The following is a 15917-nucleotide window of genomic DNA, read 5'->3' as shown; positions in this document are numbered from 1 at the left end:
ATCTTCAAGAGGAGACTAGACAGTCACCTTGCTGGGGTCACCTGACCCTAGTTATCTTTCCTGCTTGATCATTGGGTCCAGCCCCCTGCACCTTCTGCGGTCCTTTCCGGCCTGACAGTTTATGAATGGAAGGAATTCTTTGTCAGGTCTGAAGAGAAAAGCCGACACAGCCATTGTCCAGAGCGGTGGGTAGAGCTATGAAATTGGAGCGGGCAGAAATTCCCAGGGGGTAATAGACAAACAATTAGCAGAGGAAAAGAAGCTTGTTGGAGATCAAAACCTATCAAGGAGGAGGAGGGTCATTGTTATCATCTGTAGTTGTAGGAAGAATGTCAGGAGTCAGTAGGTTATAGCATGTCATAAAATCAATATTGCTGTTCAGTCAGTTCAGTTTTAAAGGGGCTACTTCGAATGCTCAGCTACTTAATCCTCCTCTGCTTCAGTTAGTAAATGCTTACATGTATAACACCTGGTCTGTTCCTGCCTGAATACTTCAGTAATGTTTTTTAAAAAGGACTGAAGTAATAAAGATATATGAGACAGTGTAGTTACCAGTGCACAGCTTTATGCTAACTCTTTCACTGTGCAAATGTGAATACTGGATTGTACTGTTCAAAGAACACAGCTCTGACAGAATGGAATAATTTATGTTATAACCCAATGGTTTTGAGGTCTTCCTAGAGAAACTGTACATTTGCTTATTCACATGCATGCATGGCAGATCCACATGTGATCAAGACTTTTCTAAAACTGTTAAAAATCCATCTTCAGCAGTCAGTTTGCCTAGGTAGTATGGCTCTTAATTAAACATGATGAAAATCTTCTTGATGCTGGTTTGAAATTGTATCACAGTTCTTGGTTTTTGCCTCTCCAAACAAGTTGGTAAATGTCTACTGCTTCCAGCTGACAATCACAATCACTGGCAGGATAAGCTTAGGTGGCAGAAGGCTGAGACTAATGGGGCTTAGCCCCCACAAGCTGAGCAGGTGACCACCACCACAGTGCCATGCCTAGCACCCCTGCCACATACTTTACCACTGCCACTTGCACAGCACCAGCATGCAGCAGCCCCAGAACAGCCCTGTGGGAGCAAGGGACAGAGTCAGGTGGGCATGCTGCACACTGCCCAGCGCCCCCCCACAATAATATTTTCTAGTGCCGCTTACAGGGATAAGCAAAACTGAAAGTTCTTTTTCTTATCCCTTTCATAGTTACTGTGCTGGCAATATTTAATGAGTTGCATGCTGATGTCGATCTCTACGCCCTTCTGTTTGGGGAGAGTGTTCTGAATGATGCTGTTGCCATTGTATTGTCTTCGTAAGTAACTGCTTAAACTTTCGCTGTGTGAAATTCTTGTATCTGTGTTTTAGTGTTAAGGGTTACTAGGGCCATGTTCAGGTGTTACATTTCTACCTGAAGAATCACTGTTCTCCCAGTAGAAATGATGAGCATACATGCGTTCATTCAGTTTCTTCTGGGGGAAAGAAACATGCCCATTCCAGAAGATCTTCCCACTTCACCCTCTCAAAGCAGCACTTGAAACTACTTTGCCCACAGCCTCCTTCTGGGGCATGGGCACCAGCTTTGAAGTGGCTCTGGGGGAAGAAGCTCCCCATTAAATGCACTTTAAGCCCTGCTACTCCAGTCTCCCTAGACCTGGGAGAAGTCGGACAACCTCTGCTCCCCGCACCTTCCCTAGACTGATGTTTGATCTGTGGAAAAGGGGCAACTGCAGGCTTGAATGGCTCCACTGCTTCTTCTCCCAGAACAATTTATAGCAATGGAAATTTCTCAAAAATGCCCACTGCTAGAAACAATTTTCTGTTGATGGTCTATGACAAATGTAGGTGGGGTCTGAAAAAAATTTTCTAATGCATTCTGTTTTGTGAACTGCTTTGAGGAGCATAGCTATGAGACAGAAGAGAATTGGTGTGTAGAATATGAGTAGCAAAATAAAGAATCCCCTTGCTAATGAGGAAGAGTAAAAGATTTTGATGTCATCCGTAACACCACCATTATTATATGTCTTTCTTTCTCCCTAGATCTATAGTAGCCTACCAGCCAACAGGTGAAAACACCCATGCTTTTGATGCAGCGGCATTTTTCAAATCGGTTGGGGTTTTCCTTGGAATCTTCAGCGGTTCTTTCATGATGGGAGCAGTGACAGGGGTGGTGACAGCTCTGATATCCTTTCTGGTGTTTTAGCCCTTCCAAAGTGTCAGCGTATGAACATTAAACTTTAATTTCTGGTCCAGCATCCTGGCCCTCACACACTTCAACCCTTCTTAGCCGACACGATGCTGGACATGATTTACCTTACTCTATGCCCTCTATAGAGTCATGGTCAGCAGTTATATGTCACCTTTTAGATATTTGTACAGTAAACAAAAAGTACCAGTGTAAGTCACTTTTATTTATATCTGTATGATTATTTCCAGGCTGTGGCTTTATTGGTATATCAGTTAAAACAGATCTCTTTTAGCAAATGTTATTATACTGATAACATTTAAAAGCACAAGCCAGGCCTGAATTACATCTTGATTGTTTTCAGTGGGTAGCATTGCCATGTAAACCAGCTCTTAAAAAGATACTATGTTATCATGAAAGGAAATTTGCTTTTGAGACCATATGGTACAGGTGAGTAATTCTTCTTTCTTCATGCGTTATGCACCTAGGCATAAAAAGTAGCTCTTTGATGGTCTCCTGCTGAGAGACCTACATTTAATCTTTCTGCAGGAAATCTCATATCAGATATTTTTCAAATGAAACTTTTATTTCTATTAGTATTGCTATAATGCTATACCCCATTTGGCTGACCAAATGGGGAACCATTACTTTCAAGTTTGATCCTACTGTTTGATCTGAAAAGGAGCTCCACACAGGTGCACAGGGTCTTTCTGTGTAGATCCAGTTTCAGGACCAGGCATTAGGTCTTAAATGTGATGTGAATAAGAGGTTATGGTGCTTCATCAAATGAACTACTCAAAACCTTCACCTCTAAATATGCTTACTCAACCACAGCTGGATTTGCTTTGATCTGGTGTACTTCAGAAAACCAACTTAAAAAGAATCAGAAGGCAATATTTTATTAAAAAATCAGGCCCATAACTTTTCATCTTGTAGAGTATTTTTTCTGAGGTGTATCTTATTACACATTCACATAAGACCAGGTGTCTGAGATCCCCATAATGATCCTGATAATGAACACGCACAAAGAAGAAAGGATAAAAGGACTTGTGGTACCTTTTTAATATTCTGAATTTTAAGATCTATGAAGCTTAACCAGCTAACAAGACTTTAACATAGTTGTTTACAAACTGGCCTGTGGGGCCATCAGTGGTACATAGAACTACTTGTTTCTGTTCAACTTCAAAATATCATTAATAGACAGGTAAATTACATGAATACTTGCATAGTAGCAATTGCAATAGCTGTTGTTGCTGATGAATGGGAGGAAATCTGGTTAATCTGACAATGGACAGGAAGATTATTTAGAAGACCTTTTTTAAGGAAATGTGAGGACTTGGTATTTAACAATCTTTAAAATCTTTATTAATAGCATTAACAAATTTATATATAGTCTTCTATAAAAGAAAAATAAAGTGTCACTTTAAAATCATGCCCAGGCATTATAAACTTATGTTCCTAACTGTTTTCCCTTTTAGTTTTAAAAAATTTAGCTTGAATCCACACTTCTTTGTCATGATGGGTTCATCAAATACTGGAAGTTCAATCATGCATTGTTCATTTGCAACACAAATCTTACTGAATTCACTGAGCATTTCTGGCTGGAAAAGAGCTGTTTAGGATGAGGAAGATGACAATGATGAGATGGTAGCAAAAATTCACTGAATCAAGCGCCAGAATTGATGTCTCACCTTTCAGCTGACTGTCTTTATTATCAGGCTGAAGTCATACTCTTTCTAGCTCAGTGAATCTGGGATATTTCTTTGCATCAAAGATATAAAATTTACCACATTTTTAAAGGTAAATTATTCAGTCTTAAAATTATACATTTGCATAGTGTATAGTTTAGTAGAACAGTGGCACATTAGAGCATGCCTATCTGATTTTAGGTATGTCTTGGAAAAAGACTGCAACTCTTCAGTCATGTAATTGTCAGCTGGACTTATTTTGTATTTGTCATTTAAGGAGTGCATTTTTTTCTCCCCAGTTTAACAAGGTAATATCCAGGGTGTGCAATGGAGCACTCAAAATCCAGACAGCTTCTTATACAATGTTAGAAAACCCAGTGACCATAAGATGTTAGCCTTTAGACCTCCAGCCCAAGCTGTAAAATAGGAGTAAAAAGGCTGACCTCAAATGGTTTTCTCAGTAGATCTGAAAATGTAACGTAAGATCTACTTGTTGCTAGTGGCACGAGTGTAGTCATTTCTATTTGTGTGTGCCTGGTTAAATATGTAATTGTGCTGCATTTCTTAATAACGTATACCAGAACATGTGCAAGCTGGCATGTGTATCTGCACAGTTACAGGAAAAACTTAGAAGTATCCTCATGCTTGGTTTTGTGATTCCAGCCTTCTCCTGGTTTTCAGATTGACACATTGTGCACAAGAGGTTTTTGGCAAATACTGAATGTAACTGTACTAGTTTTCAGCCAAAGGAACCAGTTTTTGACCCCTTAACCAAGTGCTTAAGTGACCAAGTTTACCAAACTACACTGCTTTCCTTTGCTGGAGACTGCTCTCTTTTTCTTGATGTCCTGGAGCACATTCTTGTTAGCTGAAGCTTGTGGATTTACAGGTGAGTTCACAATTCAAGTGCAGAAAGATTAAGCATCTGTCCATCTCCACTTTTGACTTCCCTGTTAAGCCTGCTTTTAATGACACTTTTAATGCTACCTCTGGAAAGTGTGGGTTCCTTTATTATCTAGTAAGGTCTATGTATGTTAGATCTTGATTCAAAAACAGGGTTAATGTTAATCTTGTACCAATAACAATACCCACACTGGCTTCCCAAAGAGTCACTTTCTTTTTTACTAGTTAATGCTTCTGGTCCCTACCTATAATCCTTTATTTTCCTTTGTACCTGCTTAGTTACCTCTGTACCATCTGGTCTGTGACTCCTGCAACTTTAGATAGTTTTGTAATAACCTCTGATATCTCCAATGAAAAATATAATTGATCTGATATTTTGTATGTCTTCAATTTTGGACTTAAGTCAAAGGGAAATTTCTTTTGATAAGAAATCCCATTTGACTCTCTCAAGAGTTACTATAACCCCTAGATTTAGGTGTTTTCTGCTTCATGAGAACCACGTAGTTCTGTCCTGTAGCATATTTTGTTGAAGAATAACTGGGGGAGATTATCTCTAACTTGCTGTATAGAATGAGCAGGTTATGATTTTTATTTAAAAACAAGCAAACAACAAACCTTTTATGTCCTTCATTTTATTCATTTGGATACTAACATGACTGACTGCAAGAAGTTCAGTCAAAAGAAGCTGTTCATAGAGGGGAAGAAAACAACAGGAAATAAAACAATGGCACAGGAAACACAGCTGGTATAAACTGCTTCAAAGGAGTTCATGATCAGGGATCCTGGTTTTCTCTAAAACAAAAAAATCTCCAATTTTCGGATTAAAAAAAGTAACTCCAAATCCACATTTTTCTGTGATTTAAAATGAAACACTACTAATAAGGTGTTTCATTTTAATCGCAGAAAAATGTGGATTTGGGGTTACTTTTTTCAGTCTAAAAATTGGGGATTTTTTAATCGGAGAAAACCAGAATCCCTACTTATGATAGACAGGGAAATAACTACCTACCTGGCTCCATCTAGGCTTGCCTGATCCTTTTTTCCCAGACCTGACAGCTTAGGATCAAAGAAGAATTTGAAACTTTGAAAAGGTTGACAGCAATTGCTAGAAAAGAGCCTTTGAAGTGAAGATACAGGGACTGCAGCAAGTGTGGTGGCTGTCCCAACCACAGCGCTGGGAATAAACTGGATCTTCTAGAGTGGTTAAGTTTAGCTAAGGAAATATGCACACGGGACTCTCTCACATTAATTCATTTTCCTAGATACTGGGTTCTCTTTGGCAATTAATAGCTACTTCATTGGATACTGGTTTTGAGTTGCTTTAATCTGCTATTGTCACAGTTTGCCAAAGTAGAAGAGCTTAGAAGTACCAGCGCAGTTGGATATGGTTGTTAAACAGGGAACTGCAAGCTAGAGAGCTAGCCTAAGAGTACTTGGTTTATAGGATTTCCCTTGGAACAAGGGCAGAGTGCCGGGCCTGTTATTTAAGCAGCATTCAAGGACCTGAAAGGATTCTGTGGTGTGTGCTAGCTGAGAGCCATGACTTCTGACATTAAAGCTAGGGAGAGAAATTGCACGTAGACTGGTATAAGTGATCGGAAACCAGTTCAGGTCTGTAACACAGTTGAAGGTCAATGCGCATAAACTGCTTTTAAAATGTTTGAAAGCAGTTTAAGATAAACCTGGATGGATATAGTAGTATCAGACTTAACTGATTTAGGTTAAGTCAGTTTATTGAACTTCTGTCCCAAATCTTCTCCATATTCAAGTTAACTCAAAGTCCCCCAGCATCCCAGGATGCTTTGCACCTCCCCTGCAAACCCTTCCCTTTCAGGGTGGGTGGGCTATTTTGGCCCAAGTGGTCTGCTCCAGCTGAGCATGGAGGCATGCGTTAGCGCCCCCGGCTTCTGGCCTGTGCCATGGCAGGCATGTGACTGCATTTGCAGAATCAAAAGTGAATGTCTGTTCACTTGCTTATCGGTTCAATCTGCACATCTTAGAATAACCTGTAAAAAGTATATTGATTCAGCCTAGGGCTTTTTGACTGTCTGTACTTAGCCTAAGTGAAATGTTTGGCCAACAATACAACCAAAAATATCTCCACAAGGGGTAAAATCTTAAGAATTAAAGAACAGTGAATTAAACCATGAGCACAGTGAAGGCTGGAAAGGGAAATGGAAATAGAAATCATATTTTTACTTGAATTGAGATAGTAAGCCCTCTCCTCATCCTGCCTTCTCTGTCAACAGGTGTGGTAGCCGTTCTCTTCTGTGGAATTACCCAGGCTCATTATACCTACAACAACCTGTCAGTTGAGTCCAGGAGCCGAACTAAGCAGGTGAGAATGCATCCATTGTCTACAAAGTATGATAGTGTTGATTTTTTTTCAAGTAACTTTCATACATTGAAGATTTGCACAGTAACTGAAAATATGTCTTTTCTCCCCAGCTCTTTGAGGTACTGCACTTCCTGGCTGAGAACTTCATATTTTCCTACATGGGTTTAGCCCTGTTTACATTCCAGAAACATATATTCAGTCCAGTTTTCATCATTGGAGCTTTTGTATCCTTTCTTGCTTCCCATTTGGTGACAAGGCTGTTTTCATATTTTTTTTTTTTCTGTACCTGAAAACATGTCTTTTACATTTTCATAACCCCTCATGCTGCCTAGAGAGGGCATGGTATTTGCCTTGGCTATTTATTCCTGCAATCTGCTACAAATGCAGGGATAGTAACAATCTTCAGCTCCCCTTGCAGAGCTAATGACCTTGTGGCATCCGAGCCCCAGGGCTGTGATGTATGTGAATAGTTTCCAAGAGCTTTGAAGTATTTGCTACTTCTTTCCGTATATGTGGTGCTGAATACAAATGTTATCTCTGCCGTTATAATAAAGGAGCTTAAAGCGTTGGATCTTGGGTTGTTTCTGGTTGGAAACGGGGCTTCAAAATATGTACATACTCAAACCAACATAAGCAAATCATATTAGTGTCTCACAGCTGTTATTACTTGACTTGCGTTGATTTTAGGAGGCAAGGTCCTGAAAAATCTCACTTTTTGAATACCAAGAAACTTCGTCAGCATCAGTGATTTGGTAAAATAGGATGAAACTGACCATGTGATTTTCATGATGTCCTTCTGCTTCCCACACTTTTTGATGTGCTGAGAGAAACTGCTTATTTACAAAGGGTCTCTGACATTTTGTAATTCTCCCTGCCTTTCTTGCCCAGTTATGCAGAAGTGTTAAATAAAGTTCAAGTGGGCATGTTTTGGATTTTTGGGTTCACTCTGCTCTCTTTGGTTATCTAAGGCAGAATGTTCTGCTTCTGAGCAGATTCTCTCCTGAACCAAGCATGGATTTTGCATTGTGCCACTGCATCTTCTGAAGGGAATTGAATAATTAAGCTTCAGGACAGAACTAATGGAAGTTGTCCCCTTCCAGCTGTGCTCTTGGCTTTTGATTGATTGGTGAGATTCTTCTTTTTTTTTTCCAGAAAAAAGACTCCTTCTATAATGTGTCATAATGTCATATTTTCTTGTCTTTATTTTTCCTCTTTGTTTAATATCCATTTGAGCTGCACCCTCCTCTCTTTTTTTTTTTTTTTTTTTTTTTTTTTTTTTTTTCTCTTTTTTTATAATACATTTTTGCGGCCCCCCCCTCTTTTTTTTTTTTTTTTTTTTTGGCAAGATGCAGTATTTACAGTTTTAAGAGGAAAAGCAGCAGCCATAGTTGCAGAGGAGGCTGGTGGGTGGGAAGGAGCACCCTGTACCATTAACTGCATCCTAATCGTCTGCCTCACAAACATAAACTGAACATTAGGGCCATGTTTGTGGGCTTCATGGTCCCTGAAAGGATACATCTGTAAATGTGATAAGAAATGAGGATACCTCCCCTTCCTAATGTTGCCATTTCAATATTTCTGTTCTCAAACCTGTGGCCAGGTTACTCTTGTTGCTGTTTCTTATGAGTAGAACTCCAGCTCATTTTAAAAATTGTGTTTACCAAATCAAATTATTAGAGCTGTGTGGGTTTTTTCGGGGATTTTTTTGTTTTAGGAGTTTTTCCCCCCTAAGTGTTCCTCATGTTCCTGTAAGAGTTTCATTGAAATATCTCTTAAGGTGGTAAAAGGAAAATAATGCTGTCTATTTGTTCATTGGCGTACTCAAACACTTCACAGCACAGTGAATAGGGTGAGGGGGAGAAAGTTTATTCTGTTTGGCCATGAAGTGGCTTAAATTTTCTTTCAACAATCTCGAATTCCTTTTTGAAAGTATGCCGTTGATGTGTAGTGCCACTGGATTTTTAGCCAGTTAGGATCATCACTAGCTTTTTAATCATTCACTCACCATTAGGAAGCTTTTGGTCTTCCTAATAGAGCCAGAATGAGGTCACCCCTTGCTATTTTCCTTTAACTTGCCCCATAATTAAACCTGCCTTTTTTGGAATCTGAGGTCCCTGCTATTTTTATCAGTTTCAGTAGAGACATAAAGTCCAAGCTGAGGAGGGTTGGGGGGAGGTTTCAAAGATGTATTGTTTTAAATTTTCTTATCTTTATGTTTGCAAATATCAATATTTCTTTGTCAATTTCAATCTATATCAAATAGCATTGATTTATATGATCCATGTGAAACTCATACTGCAATAAGATACTAATAAATAAATCTACAAAAAAGATTTTTTGATTCACTGTCAGGTCCTGTATGTGTACATGTCTAAGTAATTTCTAATTTCTAAGTAGAAGAGTAGCTTAACTTTTGATTTAGACATGCAATGGCTAATATTGTGCTAAATCAGGTGTCCATTGGTGTTGATGTTAAGACAAGTGGTCCCTTAACCTCAGTTTATAATCAGATTGCAATCTTCTTGGGTAGAGCTGCACATATCTACCCTCTCTCCTTCTTATTGAATCTGGGCAGAAGGCACAAAATCAGCTGGAACTTTCAGCATATGATGATGTTTGCAGGTAAAGTTTTTGTGACCCCATATTTCTGTTTTGCGTAAACCTATTTTCTTCTTCTGTAAAATCCTTCCTTTGCCTTTTATAAAAAGCCCTTCTCTTCAAAAGTATATATGATAATAGTGCCGTGGAAATTTACTTAGCTGTAATTGTACAGTTTTATCTCTCATTCTTCAGCTTCACGGTTATTTACAAAGCATCTGATAGAAATTTAGATTTCTGGGAGCCAGGTAACACCTGCAAAATTAAGATGAATACTGTTCAAATGTTTTATTTGTGAAATTTCAAAAATAAAAGGAAAAATTGAATAAAAAAGTTTGCTCTCTTCATTCCTAAAGGAATGTTTATTCTCATAATGGCAGGGCAAATGCTTTCATAAATATGGCTGCCCTGAAAAATAGTTTAGATGTAAAGAAAAAGTCTGAAGTAAACCAGATATTTTACTAATAGGGCAGTTTTCTCTACTTTCTCACTTTTTACACAAGTACATTTCTAGTATTTCCTTCTTTAGCAAAGAAAGCATGCCGTATTTTTTTTAAACTACAAATGGGTCTGTGACTGCTGCCTGGCTAGGCCTTACAGTTGGACTTCTGCAACCTAGTGGGATATATGTTTGCTTGTAAGCATATGATTACCCAGAATACTCTTCCATTTTGTAACTATTTCATAGTAACATTGCTGTCTGAACTGTGGGAATAAACTGAAAGGTTTGCATGCTCTTCTGAATTCAGGGATGTTCTTGATTTCCAACTTTCTCTTTCTTGATTCAGTTGACAACCAGTATCTTTCACATTTCCCCCCCTCCCCTGGAAGTTTTGGTCCCTACTGTTCTTCCAATAAGTAAAAATCAGAACTGATTCTTTGAAAAAAAAAAAAAAAAAAAAAGCAGGGGAGTATAAAAGAGTAGGGCTGTCTCCAGGGCTTAGGTATGTGGTTCTTAATTGTGGTATAAGTTTAAATAAATAAATAATTAGTGATAGCTGTAACTAAGCCTGCTGACTATAATATCTAAGGAACCATGGTCACTTGAGGACAGGTGGATCCCAGCACACACTGACTGTTTCTGCTATGTCTGCCAGTATGACGCAAATGTCAACGGTGGGTAGATTTGATACAGGGCTATCCAATACAAACCTTGACCATCTTAAATGGTCAAATCAGACTGTTTTTCTTTGCATTTGTGTAATTAAAATCCACAAAGGAAAGTGAAAGAAAGTGGTGTGAAGGCTGTTGCTTGTACTCAAAGTTCACTTGATTCATTCCTTTCTTTCTGTGTAGGTCTTAGGGGAGCCATGGCATTTGCTTTGGCCATACGAGATACTGCTACTTACTCCCATCAAATGATGTTCTCAACAACTCTTCTTATCGTCTTTTTCACTGTCTGGGTTGTCGGTGGAGGCACAACACCTATGCTCTCTTGGCTTAACATTAGGTTAGTACAGTCTTAAAACTGGGGAATTTTTTTGCCTTCAAATAGATTCCAACGCTAGTTGGGCATGGGGTGAAACAGTGGTGCCTAATCTCTGCTGACCCATGGACAACACTACTGGACAAATTAAGAGCTGTGGGGAAACTTCATGCTTTGCTCTTCTTAAAGGGTATATATGAAAAACAAAATTTGCTGTGATGATGAACAATGTTGGTGGGTCTCTCCTGCTTTAAGCAACAGGTTGAGGACCACTGTCGTAAAACAACCTGCCTGGTGCTTATTAGCAGTTTCTCCATTGTAGGGTGTTTATATACAATAAAGCTGGGAAGGCAGTTGAATGAGGAGGAGTATCGGGGAGATGACTCTGGTACAACCTAAAGACTGATATTCTGTGAATGGTTAATATAGTCAGAGCACTAATTAACCTAATGTAAGTTATATTCATTGACATAAATGAGTTGCTTGTATCCTGCATAAAGAAAATGGGGTCTCAGTACCCAACTTCTGTATCTGATGAACTAACATCTCCACAATTATCACCTGGAAGTGTTCTTGATCTGTTATCTGAGGAAGAGTTTTGCAACATTGCCAGTCTCTGTGAAATGTCTCCAGTTTCCGAAAGCCACTCTTCAGTCATGTCCACCCCTCTGATCCTTATAATAACATAGGTAGGACATGATCTTGTGGGTCTTGATTTCCCATGTCAGTCTGCAGTTTACATAATCTCTACATCCTCCACAGTGAAGCCATTAAAGACTCAATAAAGCAGTCTTTCCCAGTACATTCATCAGTCACCTGCCCAAAGAATACAGCTTGGAGCTGAGATGCATTTTTTATCTCTGTCAACAGAGAGACTGTTAAGTCAGCTGTTTTGCAGAACTGACTTTTCCATCTGCCAGATTCTGAGCCTTGGTGTTGGTCCAGGAGAGATGGAAAGTGAGTGTGGAGCTTTTGTCTCAAAGCAGTCAACTGTAGATTTCAGGTGGCTGGCTGATTTCCTGAGGAGAGTCTGCATAGTCAAGGTCATAGTGTTGATGGCACTTCCTGAGCTACATGCCACTCACTCTAAGAGGAGGGCAGTATGTAAGGGTGATTTGGATTCCTGGTGTAATATCTAATATCCATAGGGCAGGCACAGTGTTTATGGTTGATAAACATTAGTGAAACTGGATTGCTGTAGGCAGCATTTATGAAACATCAGCACCTGAATTCCAGCAAGAAGAACACACTTGGTGGTAGGGAGGGAGTTTGAGAAGACTCCCAGAAACTGACAATAATGCGATTGGCTGATAGCTGCTGCAGTCTGAATGTTGACCTCTGCTTTTGCAAAGCAGTGTACTGATTCCTGCTTCCTATTGGCTGGGACTTTGTCAGACTCCCAGATGTTTTTAAACAACCCATGGCGGGGTGCAATGGTGGCCAGTTCAGTAGTGCACTTTAACAGCTCTGCTGATATAAAGTTGCATCTGGCTGCTCAATTGAACCTCAGCCTTTGTATGAGAGAGCACAGTCAGGTCCCCTATTGCAGTCTAAAACCTTGGGGTCCAGGAAGATGCCTGCTGGAAGGTTCCATGTGTAGACTGCATACTACGCATCTATCTCCTGCAGTGCTGCTTTTTTTAATGGGGCATAAAGTACCATCTGCCTTATGCATCTCAGCTAGAGGCTGACCCATGCATCTGTTGTCCGGCTCTGTAAGCCAGACAAAGATTGTTATGAGCCACTATTGCTTCAGCCTGATTAGACCACCTTGCTTGGAAGGTGGCTGAAGGGTAAATGCCAAACAGCTGGCCAAACTTTGACCACTATTTGCATTAGAATTTGACGCGGGACAACTGCAAATAATGCCAATACTGTCAGTCTATCAATATGTTCTGAGACTGAGGGTGGGGTGCACCTCTCTGGTCTGAGTGAGGAACTTTTATTGATAGTTTGGCCTGGGAAATTAAATGCAGTTTGAATATTTCTGTAGGGATCTCAGCAGAACATTGTTCCTCTGGTGAGACTGCTCTGTTGATGATTTTGTAGGACATCATAGTTTGATACTGTCCAGCTGTTGATCAGTGGATGACACCATGTCATTTTCATAGGCTGTTTATGTGAGGACCACTCCCAAAAATCAGTCATTCGGGTAATGAGGCAGAACACCTGGTAACACTGAACAGGGCTGTGATACCTCCTTTAGAATAGCTTTGAGAAAACAACTGTAGTATCAGAACAGGAAAGTTTTGATATGTGGCTGAGCTATGTTTTTGGAGTTGGGAAAAACATGCCTGCCAATAAGTAATGGTTCATTTTTATTTCTGTTTGGCTTCTCACTTCTGAATTAATCTTGTTTAAAAATGGCTCTATACAAGAAGTATTAGCAGAGGATATAGGTGTGTTCACAGTGTGGTTATTAGGTAGTACAGGAGTCTGCTTACCATTGCACAGTATTGATTGGGACTGCAGGCTGTCTCCCCAGAAGCCACATGAAATTAAAACTCTACTTATACCAGGAGGTGGCAGCCATGGGCAACTGATGAAGAACTAGGAACTAACTGCAATAAATACGCATGTCATGATACAGTCCCAGCCACTAAAAAGCATCCCAGCTGTGACTAAAACTGATTTGATCTTCCTAGTGGAGGTTAGAAGCAGGAAACATGTTAGTCTCTCATCCTTTGAGGCCTGGGGAGTGAGTCACTAAAAGTTGCAGAACAAAAACAAAGCCAAAGGAAAAGTCTTAACTCCCAACAAGAAGCACCAGCCTAAAATGTAGGGTTCAGCTAAGGAGTTCAGGGTTCTGGTACTATTTACCAATACAGATGGTACCTGAGGATGAGATTGCTGGGAAATGCAGTGCAAGAGATTGAAAAGCAAAGAGTGTTTGTTTTTGTGCAAGGTGTTCTAAGATTCCAGCTGTCTTTGCTGCCAAGTGCAGGGGGGCTGGACCCAATGATCTGTAAAGTCCCTTCCAGCCCCTAACATCTATGAAACAGGAATGGCAGCTTTTCTTCTACTAGATTATGTGAGAGAGAGAGCGGCAACTAGGTGCAGTCCATGAGCTTCATTTAATGTCCACAGTTGTAGACTGTTATGCTTGTATGTGTGTAGACTGTAAAGTTCAGAGTGGCTTTCCCCTAATCCCATTACATTCAATTACTTATTCTTAGTGTTTCACATCTTCATTAATGAGCCTCTTGGCATCACCCAGGCTAGCAAGAGAGAGTTTGTGTGTGAATGGGATGGTGCTGGAGACAGCACTCAGGAAGGGCCCATATCAGCTTTGCAGTGAAGACTTGTTTGGAGAAGTCAAAAACTTGTTTAATGTCACTGGTCTAATGCTGATGATTCATAAATGATGGCAGGTGGCATTAATGTTTGGGATTTTCTGGTTTCCACTTCTGACAGTGGGGCCTCTCTACTTATGTGAAGATTTTAAAACCTTTTCTTTTATTTCATGCATGAAATTAAGGTTAAGTGTCAGGTAGGAAGCAATTAAAACAGGAAGACTGAGGTTTTACATTACTACTTCTTTAAATCACTGCTATCATGCTAAAACAGCAGGTATGTTTGGAACATGATACATTACAAATGTCCAGTGGGTAGACTTAATAGTCATACTACATATACTTCAGTTACCTTGACTCTTAACTCTGATTTAATTATCAAGCCATTAAGATGCCAGTTTGTACAAGAGATGACAGGAATCCAATTAACATGAATAACAGTCTTCCATGGTTGAATTGCATCTCTTTTAGATTCAGGTATTGGAGACTAAAAAAGCCAAGTTTTAGCAAGAGCTATTTTTTTTCTTATAAAGTCAGATGTTTGACTTTCTTGGATCTCATACAAGTATTTGGAAAATTATATTTAAGTGCATGGATGATAAACAGTTCTTGTTGTAGGAGTATGTTTTCTTTTGCTTGGAAAATACAGCATTTAAAAAAAGATGTAAAAGCCCAATCTGCTCCCATGCAGTGATTAAAGCCAAGAAACATTTTCCTAGCAACTTCAGAGAGCCAGAGGAATCTGACAAACAATAAATGAAAAACATTGGCAGCGTTCCTCTTTAAAACGTGGCTGACTTCAAAATTTCACTGTACTTCTGAGAGAAGAATGGAGCTCTTGTATTTATAGTGCAAAATAATGGTCTGCCACTTTTCATTAGGAATATATGACCAGTATGTACTACTTCCTTATTTCAGTAAAGGAATGAATGAAAACAACTGAAAACTACCATCTTCTGTTATGTTCAGGATGTTTTTTAAACTAAGGCGGCAGGAATGCATGCTAGAAGCAGCTGAAAATAATTCATTTCAAAGCATACCTATTGCAACTTGTTTCTGAAACTCAGAAACTGTGTATCTTAATGACACTTTAATTGCCAAACTGTGCTTTGATTTTCTGATATAATACCTCCATGTGTTTTTTGGGTTTTGGGGTTTTTTTTAAATGATACATAGTAGTATTTATCCTATAATGTCACTAGGTTTTTAATTCAAGTCTTTTTGGTCAAGTGACAGAGAGTATCTGCTGAATGCTTTAAGCATATAGAACTGTTTAAAAGAATAAACTGGTAAGCATGTGTGACAAAAAGGTAAATGAGAACTTGAAGTAAATAAGCCATGAGGCCATCCACGGACCAATGGGAATAAATCAAAATGTTGAATAGCAACTTACTCAGCAAGTGCTCTCCACGGTATTCATGGAATGAGGCAAGATCCCATGAAGAAACAGTATGTAATCACATAACTGAAGTCCTAATGGAAGG

The 15917-nt window shown here is 39.4% G+C and overlaps 1 protein-coding gene across 3 annotated transcripts in view; it reads left to right on the top strand.

The window, feature by feature from the left end:
* SLC9A7 (solute carrier family 9 member A7) overlaps positions 1–15917 on the top strand; it is a 131667-nt gene that overhangs the window by 75731 nt on the left and 40019 nt on the right. For all 3 annotated transcript variants that reach the window (XR_002098894.1, XM_019524383.1, XM_019524384.1), the window contains exons 6-12: positions 1212–1317; positions 2043–2184; positions 4659–4764; positions 7028–7116; positions 7227–7340; positions 9627–9738; positions 11011–11164. Coding sequence is in view for 2 of the 3 variants with exons in the window: in XM_019524383.1 (XP_019379928.1) it covers positions 1212–1317; positions 2043–2184; positions 4659–4764; positions 7028–7116; positions 7227–7340; positions 9627–9738; positions 11011–11164 (823 nt within the window). In the remaining variant the exon portion in view is untranslated. The remainder of the gene's footprint in view (positions 1–1211; positions 1318–2042; positions 2185–4658; positions 4765–7027; positions 7117–7226; positions 7341–9626; positions 9739–11010; positions 11165–15917) is intronic.

The sequence above is a fragment of the Gavialis gangeticus genome, unplaced genomic scaffold (genome assembly GCF_001723915.1).
Source record: "Gavialis gangeticus isolate Ggan-Ray unplaced genomic scaffold, GavGan_comp1, whole genome shotgun sequence".
NCBI lineage: Eukaryota > Metazoa > Chordata > Crocodylia > Gavialidae > Gavialis > Gavialis gangeticus.
Note: the sequence above shows the minus strand (reverse complement) of the source record. Positions and strands in the feature narration are given on the sequence as shown.